The sequence below is a fragment of the Barbus barbus genome, assembly GCF_936440315.1.
Source record: "Barbus barbus genome assembly, chromosome: 4".
In the NCBI taxonomy this organism is placed as follows: Eukaryota; Metazoa; Chordata; class Actinopteri; order Cypriniformes; family Cyprinidae; genus Barbus; species Barbus barbus.
Window position 1 is genome coordinate 42635401 of NC_136732.1, and position 12500 is coordinate 42647900.

At 42.5% G+C, this 12500-nt stretch overlaps 2 protein-coding genes across 2 annotated transcripts in view; one reads left to right on the forward strand and one right to left on the reverse strand.

The window, feature by feature from the left end:
• The window catches only part of LOC306863652 (germ cell-specific gene 1-like protein), a 10415-nt gene extending 9306 nt beyond the window's left edge, over positions 1-1109 (forward strand). Inside the window, exon 5 of the mRNA XM_079407147.1 lies at positions 1-1109. This exon is cut by the window's left edge and continues 668 nt beyond it. The gene's annotated coding sequence lies outside the window, so the exon portion shown is untranslated.
• On the reverse strand, positions 1065-6455 carry LOC306864039 (peripheral myelin protein 22-like). Its single transcript, XM_079407729.1, has 5 exons — positions 6156-6455; positions 4165-4244; positions 3166-3268; positions 2834-2974; positions 1065-1965 (listed from the first exon to the last, which is right to left on the reverse strand). Exons 2-5 carry the CDS (start codon positions 4240-4242, stop codon positions 1808-1810), a joined length of 480 nt encoding a protein of 159 aa, XP_079263855.1. The 5' UTR covers positions 4243-4244; positions 6156-6455; the 3' UTR covers positions 1065-1807.
• Positions 6456-12500: the final 6045 nt, after the last annotated feature.

Below are 12500 nucleotides of genomic sequence, written 5' to 3' on the forward strand. Positions count from 1 at the left end.
ATCCCCTTCCTCAAATCAGGCTGTTCTGAGATTCCTGTCAGAATGACGTAGTTCTGTACAGGCCCCTCCCACGATAGTTGATTGACAAGACGTCTGACCTTAGCCCCGCCCTGAGTGAACTGAGAGCTGTCCGCCTCCAGTGCAGGGGAAGACAAGATGTCTCCGATTAAGCCAGCGGTTCTCAATTACAGTCCTCGCGCCCCCCCCGCTCTGCATATTTTGCATGTCTCTCTTAGTTAACACTGATTCAGATAATCAGCTCGTTAGAAGTGAGCTCTGTGCATGAACTGTGTTCCGATTGACATGGTCCCTACACAGTGTCCATTGCTCCCTGGAGCAGGGGAAATCCATTGAAGTTTACTTCACTTCGCAACATTCATTCATGGATTTGCGCTGCACAATATTACTATTAATATTACTTTAATTTTGAAGGGAATGCGCCGATCTATATAAATGCATCTATGTTCGCGTAAATCATTATCTACAGAAGAAGTGAGTATAAGGGTTTTTTATGAATCTTTGCAAATCGCCTTTCCTAATAATGTGCCAGTTAGCCAGTTTCGCGGCTGAAGTTTAGTATGCTCGTCACTCCACGGAAGAGAGGGGCGGAGTCAGCAGAGCTCATTAGCATTTAAAGCAACGTGGACTAGAACAGCGTGCTGAAAACAGAGCTGATTTTGACAGGGTAAAGAAAGTGTTTTTACCATTTATAAATGTTAACGAAAGTATGTTATAGACTTTTCATGAAGACCCTAAAGATTCATATAAACTTGTGTAAAATGGGCATCCGATGACCCCTTTAAAGCACGTGTGGCTTCAGTTCAGATGTCCAAACTCTATCGTAACGCCAAGTCTTTGTGGAAATATAAATGTATTGCAGTGTTTTTATCTTGTGATGTTACGACTGCTTTGCCCTTTGAACTCTTCAGAAGCTCCACTTCGTTTTGTGTATTTTCTGTCAGAGCAATAGACTGTTTTTTTTATATATATTTTCCTGTTAATATTTTAATGACTGCTAGTGCTTTTGTCCTAAAACTCTACATGATGATCACTTTAAATTGATTCAAGTTTTAAACCTTAACTTTAATAAAGTTAATAAAACATGCTACAAATCATGATTCTTTTTCTTTTTTATACATATATTGAGATTTTTAATTCAGAAACACGTTTTATTGTAATAGAAAGCTGTTTGAATACCAGTTTCTTTAGCAGATTGAAGGAATAGTGAGACCGTTAAAGAAATCAAAATGTTCAACATATGTCTTATTTATTTATTATTTAAAAACAAAATCTTGACTTGATCACTAAAACAAAGGATCATGACCAACTCAGTGCACATCATCAGTGAAAATGTCTCTAAATATTGGGTCTTATGTGTTGTGAAGTGATTTAATTAAAAAAAAAAGCAGCATCGTAATAATCAAATTATTATTTCATGTCATGACGGTAATAATATTTGGCAGTGACCAACACTAATATGGGTAAATTGGCCAAATCCACTGTTGGGTGTTTCAGGTCATGAGTTCAGGACACGTGATAAACCTTTGAACAGAAACAAGTATTCAGGGAGTCTAATGGAAGGATCACCCGTAACAGCGCTCGATGGGCCTCACAGCCCGGAACAACTTTACATTTACAACAAAACAACGACAGATTTAGACACTAGGATTACATTCAGCTGTATATAATGGATAAGATATGTTGATCTACAGATGCTTTGAGACACTGGAGGCCGACCTGAGCAGTTCTGAGATCAGAGGATGATCAACAGCTTGAGTGTTTAAACATCTGCTGGTGTGTGTGTTCTTCACGCCGTCTTCTTGCGCAGGACGAAGTAGGCGATGCAGGAGATGAAGGTGAGGCAGACGGAGATCCAGGCCAGGATGAAGGAGGCTCCATACCAGCCCGAGTCCTGTTTATGGAAGATGTCTGTGTAGATGGAGGCCGCGATCATGATGCACAGCCCTGAGAAGCACACACACACACTCCAGACATGAGCTTCACACACTTCCAGAGTCAAACTGTTTTACAGAGGTCTCTTCTGCTCACCAAGCCTGCATTTATTTGATCCAAAGCACAGCAAAAGGAGTAATAGCGTTAAATATTCTATTTAAAATAACTGTGTTCTATTGGAATATATTCCATATTTCTATATGATTTCTGAAGATCATGTGACACTGAAGACAATGAAAATACAGCTGCAGATCACAGAAATACATTACAGTTTAACACATATTCACATAGAAAACAGTTATTTTAAACAGTAAAAATATTTCACAATATTACTGCTTTTGCTGTATTTTGGATCAAATAAATGCAGGCTTGGTGAGCAGAAGAGACTTCATCAAAAACATTAAAATCTTACTGTGCAGAAACTTTTGACAGGTAGTGTAGTGTAGTGTGTGTGTGTGTGTATATATATATATATATGTGTGTGTGTATATATATATATATATGTGTGTGTGTGTGTGTGTGTATATATATGTGTGTGTGTGTGTGTGTATATATATATGTGTGTGTGTGTGTGTGTGTGTATATATATGTGTGTGTGTGTGTGTGTGTGTGTATATATATGTGTGTGTGTGTGTGTGTGTGTGTGTGTGTATATATATATGTGTGTGTGTGTGTGTGTATATATATATGTGTGTGTGTGTGTGTGTGTGTGTGTGTGTATATATATGTGTGTGTGTGTGTGTGTATGTATATATATATATATATATATATATATATATATATATGTGTGTGTGTGTGTGTGTGTGAGAGAGAGAGTGTTTGTGTGTGTGTGTGTGTGAGAGAGAGAGAGAGTGTGTGTGTGTGTGTGTGTTACTCGTACAGGCCAGCAGCTGGAAGACTCCAGTGAACAGGAAGCGTTTTCCTTTAGGTAGTGTGTAGAGCTGAGCGACGAACACGAACAGGCCCAGGATGCAGAAGATGCACGCGAGCACAGAGCTGGCCTGGACCGCCTGCAGATAATCTGAAAACACAGAAAACTTAATACTAAATGCTTTGCAGATTAGGAAACATCCTGAAATGGCAGCCAGCTGTAACACATTTGACTTTAGAAATGAGAATGAGATTTCAGACCTGTGAGATTGACACAACTGGTTAAATGTGACTGTTGATGATTATTGATAGATTAACTGATTAAAACGCATGAGTTCTGACCTGCAGGATAGTGAGCAGGAATCTCAGTGTAGTTCCAGTTTCCGTTAACCAGAGTCCAGCGAGACCAGATATCAGTGGACATAGTGTCGGTCATCCACCAGGCCTACACACACACACACACACACACACACAACTATATCAGCAAACATACAGTTCACTAGCTCAGCTCTAAATGAACTTCTGCTATCATATACTTCTTTTAGGTGGGGGGGGGATTATAGAAATTACAACTTTTATTTAGCAAGGATGCTTTAAATTGATCAAAAGATGATAAAGGCGTTACAAAAGATTTCCATTTCAGATAAATGCTGTTCTTCTGAACTTTCTATTCATAAAAGAAACCTCAAAAAATTCTGCTCAGCTGTTTTAAACATAATAACAATAATAAATGTTTTTATCAGAATAAATCAGTATATTATAATGATTTCTGAAGATCATGTGACACTGAAGACTGGAGTAATGATGCTGATAATACAGCTGCAGATCACAGGAATACATTACAGATTAACACATATTCACATAGAAAACAGCTGTATTAAATAGTAATAATATTTCAGAATGTCACTGTTTAGATCAAATAACTGCCGGCTTGGTGAGCAGAAGAGACTTCTAAACATTAAAAATCTTACTGTTCAAAAACATCTGACGTAGTGTATCTAACTATAATAACATAACATTTTAGTATATTAAACCATAATGTTTTATCAATGAATATCTTTCAATGTGAAGGTCAGTCGTATAAGTGTTGTTTTGTCCTGTTGTGTAACGCTTGCTCAAGTTGAATTCTCCCACAGTTTCCAAACACTGCAGTAAATGCGGACATGACTCCATTCCTGAGAGTGACGCATGTTCCTAATCTGCTGTGATCACGTGTTTGCCTGAGGATCCCTGCCTGGATCAAGCTGAGGTAAGAAACTGTTTGATTAGGAATGAATGAATAATTCATGAGCGAGACCCCGCCCCCGGCCCCGCCCCCTGGCTGTGATGCATGTCACTCACGTTATGGATGGTGGCGGCTAGCAGTAGACAGATGCAGGCGATGTGGAGAAGAAAAATGGCAACGAGTAACACCAACATGACTGACAGAGAGAAGAAACACAGCGTTATCAGAAACTTGACCTGAACTGATCTGAACAATGACAGTATACTCTGTAGAGCTGAATAGAGTTCGATTGAGAATGAATTGTGTAAAACTGACACTGAACTGAAGCAAAACTGAACTGACTGGAGCTGAATAGCCTCAACACTCTAGTTTTCATATTTGGTGACTAGTTTTTGAAATATTTTACAGATCAGCTGTAATGTATTAATATGCAAGAAGAGTACTCATCAGAGTTAGAGAGCGAGTTCTGACCTTTACTTTGATGCACATATAAAATCATGACAAATCAATAAAAAGAGCTCAGGTCAAGTGTTCATAAGTTAACACCCATTCTATTTTCTGAGATAGAAAGGTCTAAAAGTGTAATTAAATATAAAGAATAACAAAAGATTCTCTATTTTTGGATGCTGCATGAACTATAACGCAGGTCCAGGGTTCTCACCGCATGTTATTTAGAGCTTGAATTGAAATCAGATACTGCCATACTGCCCTTAATGCTTCTGAATGTGATGTCTACTTCAGAAATATTGAGAAAAACATGCTTCAGATCCCTCCAAACACACATGGAAATGGAGCCGCCCTTACATGCTTAATAATGGGGTACTACACCCAAACAAAATCTCACTCAAAGCTCATTTTTTGAGATATCAACCTCAAATTTGGAACACCACTCGTTCAGATCTTTGGTTTTGATTTTTTTTTTAGAGTTCAAAATTTTGTAAAATATATATTTTGGATAAAATATGAGTATTTTAATTTTTACATTTTATATTTTCAGAAACTTAAACATGCATAACTTCTTTGTGCTATAATTGTTATTAATTTTCTCACTTCTACAATAATCTGCCAAGTGTCTTCTTTAAAAGGAGACCAACCGTAAGTCTCTGCTCCGAAGCATTCGAAGGTTATCACAATTTAAGTTAAGATCTATGCTCATAAAGTGCAACTGAACAGATTAATGAACTTTACATATGAACTGAATTGGCGTGATCTGAATAAACATACTTTATTGTCTGGTTAGAACTGCTTTACAACAGAATTTGGGTTTAACTTCATTTCTGAAGTTTGCTTCAGTTCTTTTATTGTCCTTTTGGTCTCAGTTTATATTAGGTGGCCTTAACTAGTATGTACTTACATTTAAATGAATCATTTGGTACAATGCACTTATTGTGCACATACAAGTTCTTACATTGTACTTATATTGTTAATAATACCCTTATGTAATTACATCTGTGATTAATTTCTGTAATTACATTGACCTGTTGACCCACCCTTAAACCTACCCATACCACTTAACCTGTCCCTAACCTTACCCGTATCCCACCTCAATAGCAGAAGTGTTTTACAATACAATATGAGCTCAGTAAGTACACTGTACTTATTTTTTGATGTAAGTACATAGCAGTTAAGGCCACCTAATATAAAGTGTGACCGTCCTCTTTATTACCGAGAAGCTGCTTTGATATGATCTGTATTTTCTAAAGCCTTAAAGAAGTAAATGTCACTTGACTGAAATATAAACACTTGGCATTGACAGCTATTTGCTGTGGTTTGTTAAACAGGTTTGAACAACAGCACATGAAACCAGTGTGTGTGTGTGTGTGTGTGTGTGTGTGTGTGTGTGTGTGTGTGTGTGTGTAGCAGCTATGAATGAGCAGATCCAGTGTTTTCTCAGCTCAATGGGTTGAAACTTGTCTCAGCATTGCACAGAAATGCCACTCCCTGAAGGAAGCGTCCCTCCTCTCAACCCCTTCAGACACACTCGTTTCTCAGGATTTCTCATATTTACACAGAAGAAAATAGAAACCCAACACAAACACACTCGCACAAACTAACACCCAACAGTTTGTTGAATCCCCCGAGCAATGTGAAGAGTTTCAGATCTTACCTGCAGAGTAAGAGAAGGTTAATCACTGGACGAAAGCAGCTTCTCACTTCCAGATGTGATCTATGTGCGACTGTAGATCTTCACACTGAGCTATCAGCGCAGCTGCTCTCGACTAGCTCCGCCCCTAGCCCCGCCCCTCGCCCCACCCCTCTCTCTCATTCCTGCAGTGTGTGTCTGTGTAAGGGTGTGGTGTTTGGGAAGGTCCTGACAAGCCCTTTTCCCGCCGGCTCTGTGAAAGATAACTCTACCAATGGCTGGCTCTCACACACACACACACACACACACACACACTCCGAATGTGAGTGTGATTCATGGGTAAACACTTTGTGAATACAGATGCTCCACACCCTCTGACAGACCGTCACTCAAACATTGCATAGACTTCCATCGATTTTCTATCAGGTCAATGATATTTAACTCTAGATTTACATCGAAATCATCTAAACTAGTGAGGAGCATTCAAAGTGTTTCACAACAGAAGTGAGGACATGTGGTCCAGAACAAGTGTAGTCAAAACAAACAAACACACACACACACACACACACACAGAGTTGGCGCTTCATCATTGGTGGGATTTCAATCCGTTCCAGCTGAAGGATGCCAGACGAGGGAAAGAGATTCATTACATCACTGGACTGGCCACATGCAACAGATATTTCACTAGTTTTCTGAGAAAAGGATCTGAATGATGTGATTTTACGATTACAACAGGAACACATACTGTATCTGCCAGTGGGGTTCAGAACAAGTTGATGTTTCTGCTGTTGTTCACAACTGACCGGAGGACATATAATCCTGGAATCAATTTAGTTTGGCCAAATTAATTTTTCTTTCATATTTTGCATTTTGAGTGTATTTCATGTTACTTACTAATGTTCAAATTTAAATTATGGACTATTTTTGCCTAAAATGTAAATATATATACATATATATATATATATATGTTAATAATAATAATAATTCGTTACATTTATATAGCGCTTTTCTAGGCACTCAAAGCGCTTTACATAGTAAGGGGGGTGTCTCCTCGTCCAGCACCAGTGTGTAGCATCCACCTGGATGATGCGACGGCAGCCATAGTGCGCCAGAACGCCCACCGCACACCAGCTACAGGTGGAGAGGAGACAGTGATGAAGCCAATCAGTAGATATGGAGATGGTTAGGAGGCCATGATGGTCAGAGGCCAATGGGCCAATTTGGCCAGGATGCCGGGGTTACACCCCCCTACTCTTTTTCGAAGGACATCCTGGGATTTTCTATGACCACAGAGAGTCAGGACCTTGGTTTAACGTCTCATCCGAAGGACGGAGTTAAGTTAAGTTAAAGTTAAAAATGTAGCAAAAGTATTTAAAATCCATTGAATTGAGCAATAAGTTAATGTAAGCGTTAGATGGCTGTATAGTCATATATATTCAGTGCTGTGCATTCCTTTCTTACTGTTTTCAGATGTAATTACTTCAGTTTTGTCACCGCTTCATTGCTGTGCACTTTTTTTTATAGCGACTGCCATAAAAGCCACCAAGTTTCGTACCATTCTGATGAAGTAGCGATTTTTTTAATTTCCCAACATAATTTTTTTCTGTCTAAAATGAGCGAACATCACCAGCGGGTTAAGATTTTTTTAAATCAGTTTCTCAGGAAATAAGATCTTCTGTCATTTTGAACCTCAACATGCACCTCGTATCGCTATTTAAAAATGTTGATATTTGTACTAGAAAACAAGACTTGTTTATTAGAAATAGGAAATCATGGGATTGAAAACTTTTGAAAAAAGTCGGAGAAGTAGATTCTGGTTTACTCAAGGATTTGACGTTACTTTAAAATCTTTTTTGATTTCACCAGAATGTCAGAGTGATGTGAAACGCCCTGCAAACACATCCCAGAATGCCGTTCACTGACAGATTGACTTGCCTGATCTTCATTACGTTTGGACTTTCATTAGCGTCTCTTTGAGAAACAGTTTGACAGATATTACTCTGATGAGAGTCTCTCGATGCTGAAGCTCAGTTTGGTTGAGGAAAAGAGCTGTAAATGCGCTTCAGATTTGTCTCAAAATTAAAGTTGGTGAAGATGTTTGGTTCTTTAGCAGTGCTGTCGTGGCAGTCGTGGATAGAGAGTTGGACTTGTAACCTGAAGGTCGTGGGTTCGAGTCTCAGGTCCGGCAGGGATTGTAGGTGGGGGAGTGAATAACCAACACTCTCTCCACCCTCAATACCACGACTGAGGTGAGACCCTTGAGCAAGGCACCGCACCCCCAACTGCTCCCCGGGCGCCACAGCATTGGCTGCCCTCTGCTCCGGGTGTATGTTCACTACTGAGTGTACACTTGGATGGGTTAAATGCAGAACACAAATTCAGAGTATGAGTCACCATACTTGGCCACACACCACTTCCCTTTCCCCTTTTGCTTTTCCCTGATGTGTTCGTATCAAGTGAGTTGTTTTATTCGGCTAGAGATAACAGCAAACACTTCAGCAAGCACATCAAATAATGAGGAATAGCGCCTGGTTTATTGCTGCTGTTTTCAGTCTTTGCTGTGTTTTTTTGTGAAATGTGTTGCTCTGAGTGAGGAAACAAACACACACCCTGTGTGACACACACCCTAAATACAAGAAGAAGAGAGAATTCAGAAATGTTGTTCAACCAGATTTCACCTGCAGGACAGTTACAGCCTCACCTGAGAACACACACACACACACACGTTCACACAATAACGTCTTTGTGCAAGAACAACAAAGTCCTACAACAACCGTGTGTTTAATCCGACATGATCTGTGTTCCAGTGCCTCCTGTTATCCACCTCCTGTGTGTGTGTGTGTGTGTGTGTGTGTGTGTAAGAGTTTGTGAGGGACATCAGACAGCGTTTTGAAATGCATCTTGATTGTTAAGTGTTTGTGTTGAAATCCGGATGGGAATGTTTAGGACACTCCCATATAGTGCTCAAGCTCACGTTCACACACACACACACACACACACACTGTGTCTGTTTCTCACACACTTTGATGGCTGAACGAAAAGTGTGTAAAGCACATTTGGAGCGGTTTACAGTCTTCTTGTTTTGCTGTAATTCAGTGGTTCATCCAGAAATCAGTCATAATTTAACACCCCCCCCCCTCTCTCTCTCTCTGACAAATAGTGCATATATGTATTAACAGAAAGAAAAAGAATAATAATAATTGTAATAATAATAAAGTATTTAGCATGTAGTACAAAATGAATTACTAATGTAAGTATATATAAACTAGAAATAAAAATAAAATAAGATAAGGGATTAGACATATTTACAGAGGCAAAATGTTCTAAACATGGCGCCGGTGAGATCGGCTGCCGTCACGACTGCTCCGACCAAACTTTGTCTTCTTTTGTTATTTTTTCGTATTGTTAACTATAAACACCGGTTTCTTTTTGTAAGATGGCCATTCTTACATACGACAGGGCCACTCTTATTTCTATTGGTGCACAATGCACTAACCTTTCGCCGTTTCTGAACCCGGACCCATCCTGGCCAAGCGAGATCCTGAGGAGGAACAAAGGACGCGACCCGTACCGGCGTCCTCGAGGGAAACGAGCCGGCGTCAGGAACAGGCTGAGGGCACGCGCACACCGCGCTCCCTTACCAAGTGTCCTGCTCGCCAATGTCCAGTCGCTGGATAACAAACTCGATGACCTCAGAGTCAAGTTCCAGAGGGACATTCGGGACTGCAACCTTCTCTGCTTCACCGAGACATGGCTGAACCCAGCGGTACCAGACCACGCCATCCAGCTGGCCGAGTTCTTCTCGGTTTACCACATGGACAGAACGCTGGACTCGGGGAAGACTAGGGGAGGTGGAGTATGTCTGATGGTTAACAAACACTGGTGCGACAGCGCGAGCATTGTACCCCTCTCACGCTCCTGCACACCGAATCTTGAACTTCTGACCATCAAATGTCGCCCTTTTTATCTCCCTCGGGAATTTAGCTCGGTCATCGTCAATGCCGTTTATATTCCACCTCAAGCGGACACGGACACTGCGATATGGGATTTACATGAAACACTACACCTTCACCAGACACAGCACCGGGACGCCGCATTCATTGTTTTGGGAGATTTCAACAGTGCCAACCTCAAGCGTGCACTGCCGAACTTCCATCAGCACATCAGCTGCCCCACCAGGGGCGAAAGGACATTAGATCACTGTTACACCCCATACAAGAACAGCTACAAGGCACAGTCACAACCACCATTTGGGAAATCGGACCACGCCGCCATCTTCCTCATGCCTGTTTACAAACAGAGGCTGAAACAGGAAGCCCCGGTGCAGAGGGAGGTCCAACGCTGGACGGACCAATCGGTGGCCGCTCTGCAGGACGCGCTAGATGACGCAGACTGGGACATGTTCCGGCGCAGCTCTGATGACGTCAGCTTGTTTACGGAAGCGGTCGTGGGATTTATAGAGAAACTAATGGATGATACGGTGCAGAAAACCATCATCAGGACGTTTCCCAACCAGAAGCCGTGGGTGGATAAAACCATCCGCGACGCCCTGAGATCCCGCTCCGCTGCCTACAACACAGGGCTCATCACCGGGAACATGGATGATTACAAGGCTGCATCTTACAGCGTGCGCAGATCGGTGAAGGAGGCGAAGCAGCGCTACGGGAGGAAACTAGAGTCGCAATTCCAACATGGCGGCTCTAGGAGTCTGTGGCAGGGACTTAGAACCATCACGGACTATAAAACACCACCCTCCAGATCGGGGAATGCGGACGCTTCTCTGGCTGACGAGCTGAACACTTTTTATGCTCGCTTCGAGGCTGCAGCAAATCACGCTAGCGGCGCTAGCAGTGCTAACTGCATGCACGCTGAGGAAGCCGGTGAGGACAACGTGTTCACCATCACGGAGCATGACGTGAGGAGGGCATTCAGGAGAGTGAACATCAGGAAGGCAGCAGGACCAGATGGCATCACAGGTCGGGTTCTGAAGGCCTGCGCTGACCAGCTAGCACCGGTGTTCACCGAGATCTTCAACCTCTCCCTGGAACAGTCCATAGTCCCCTCATGCTTTAAGCAGTCCACCATTGTTCCTGTCCCCAAGAAACCCCAGCCCACCTACCTAAACGACTATCGCCCTGTAGACCTCACATCAGTGGTGATGAAGTGCTTTGAGAGACTGGTCAGAGACTTCATCATTGCATCACTACCAGACACACTGGATCCACTACAGTTTGCATACAGGCATAACCGCTCCACGGAGGATGCCATCTCACACCTCCTCCACACCACAACAAGTCACATGGACTGCAGAAAAGGGAATTATGTAAAAATGCTGTTTGTGGACTACAGTTCAGCGTTTAACACCATAATTCCCTCCACACTCACCTCCAAGTTGGAGGTCCTTGGTCTCAGCACATACTTGTGCCAATGGATCTCCAGCTTCCTGAAGGACAGACAGCAAGCCGTACGGATGGGTAAACACACCTCATCCTCCATCACCCTAAGCACTGGAGCCCCTCAAGGTTGTGTTCTGAGCCCCCTGCTGTACTCACTGTACACTTATGACTGTGTGGCCACTTCCAACTCCACCACCATCATCAAGTTTGCTGATGACACTGTTGTGTTGGGCCTGATCTCAGACAACGACGAGACGGCCTACATACAGGAGATTAAGAACCTGGAGAGTTGGTGCCAGGTGAATAGTCTACACCTGAACATCAGCAAAACTAAGGAGCTGATAGTGGACTTCAGTACGAAGCAGGAGCGGTCATACCAGCCGATCACGATCAGCGGGACTCCAGTGGAGAGAGTGGACAGCTTCAGATACCTGGGTGTTCACATCACGCAGGACTTGACTTGGTCCTGTCATACCAGCACCCTGGTGAAGAAGGCCAGGCAGCGTCTGTACCATCTGAGACGCTTAAGGGACTTTAGACTTCCCTCTCGGGTGCTTAAGACTTTTTACACCTGCACCATCGAGAGCGTCCTGACGGGCAGCATCACTTCCTGGTTCGGGAACTGCACTATGCAGGACAGACGAGCCCTCCAGAGGGTGGTGCGTTCAGCGGAACGTACCATTCACACTGAGCTCCCTGACCTGCAGGACATCTACAGCAAGCGGTGCCTGACCAGGGCCAGGAAGATAGTGAAGGACCTCAGCCATCCCAACAATGGACTGTTTTCTCTGCTGCGTTCAGGGAGACGCTTCCGCTGCATGAAGGCGAACACAGAGAGAATGAGGAGGAGCTTCTTCCCGCAGGCCATTCGGAGCCTTAACCACTCTCCACTATAATCACATCACCCCACACTTCCACTTTGCACATTTTCAAGTACAATCTGCACTAATTTGTAGAAGGTTACGTAAGGATA

Excerpts from the sequence above, each read along its gene's own strand:
- LOC306864039 (XM_079407729.1), bottom strand. The coding sequence starts at position 4,242 with ATGTTGGTGTTACTCGTTGCCATTTTTCTTCTCCACATCGCCTGCATC. Across the intron at positions 3,269-4,164 it reads TAGCCGCCACCATCCATAAC|GCCTGGTGGATGACCGACAC; the intron begins GTGAGTGACATG and ends GTGTGTGTGTAG. Across the intron at positions 2,975-3,165 it reads TCCTGCTCACTATCCTGCAG|ATTATCTGCAGGCGGTCCAG; the intron begins GTCAGAACTCAT and ends CTGTGTTTTCAG.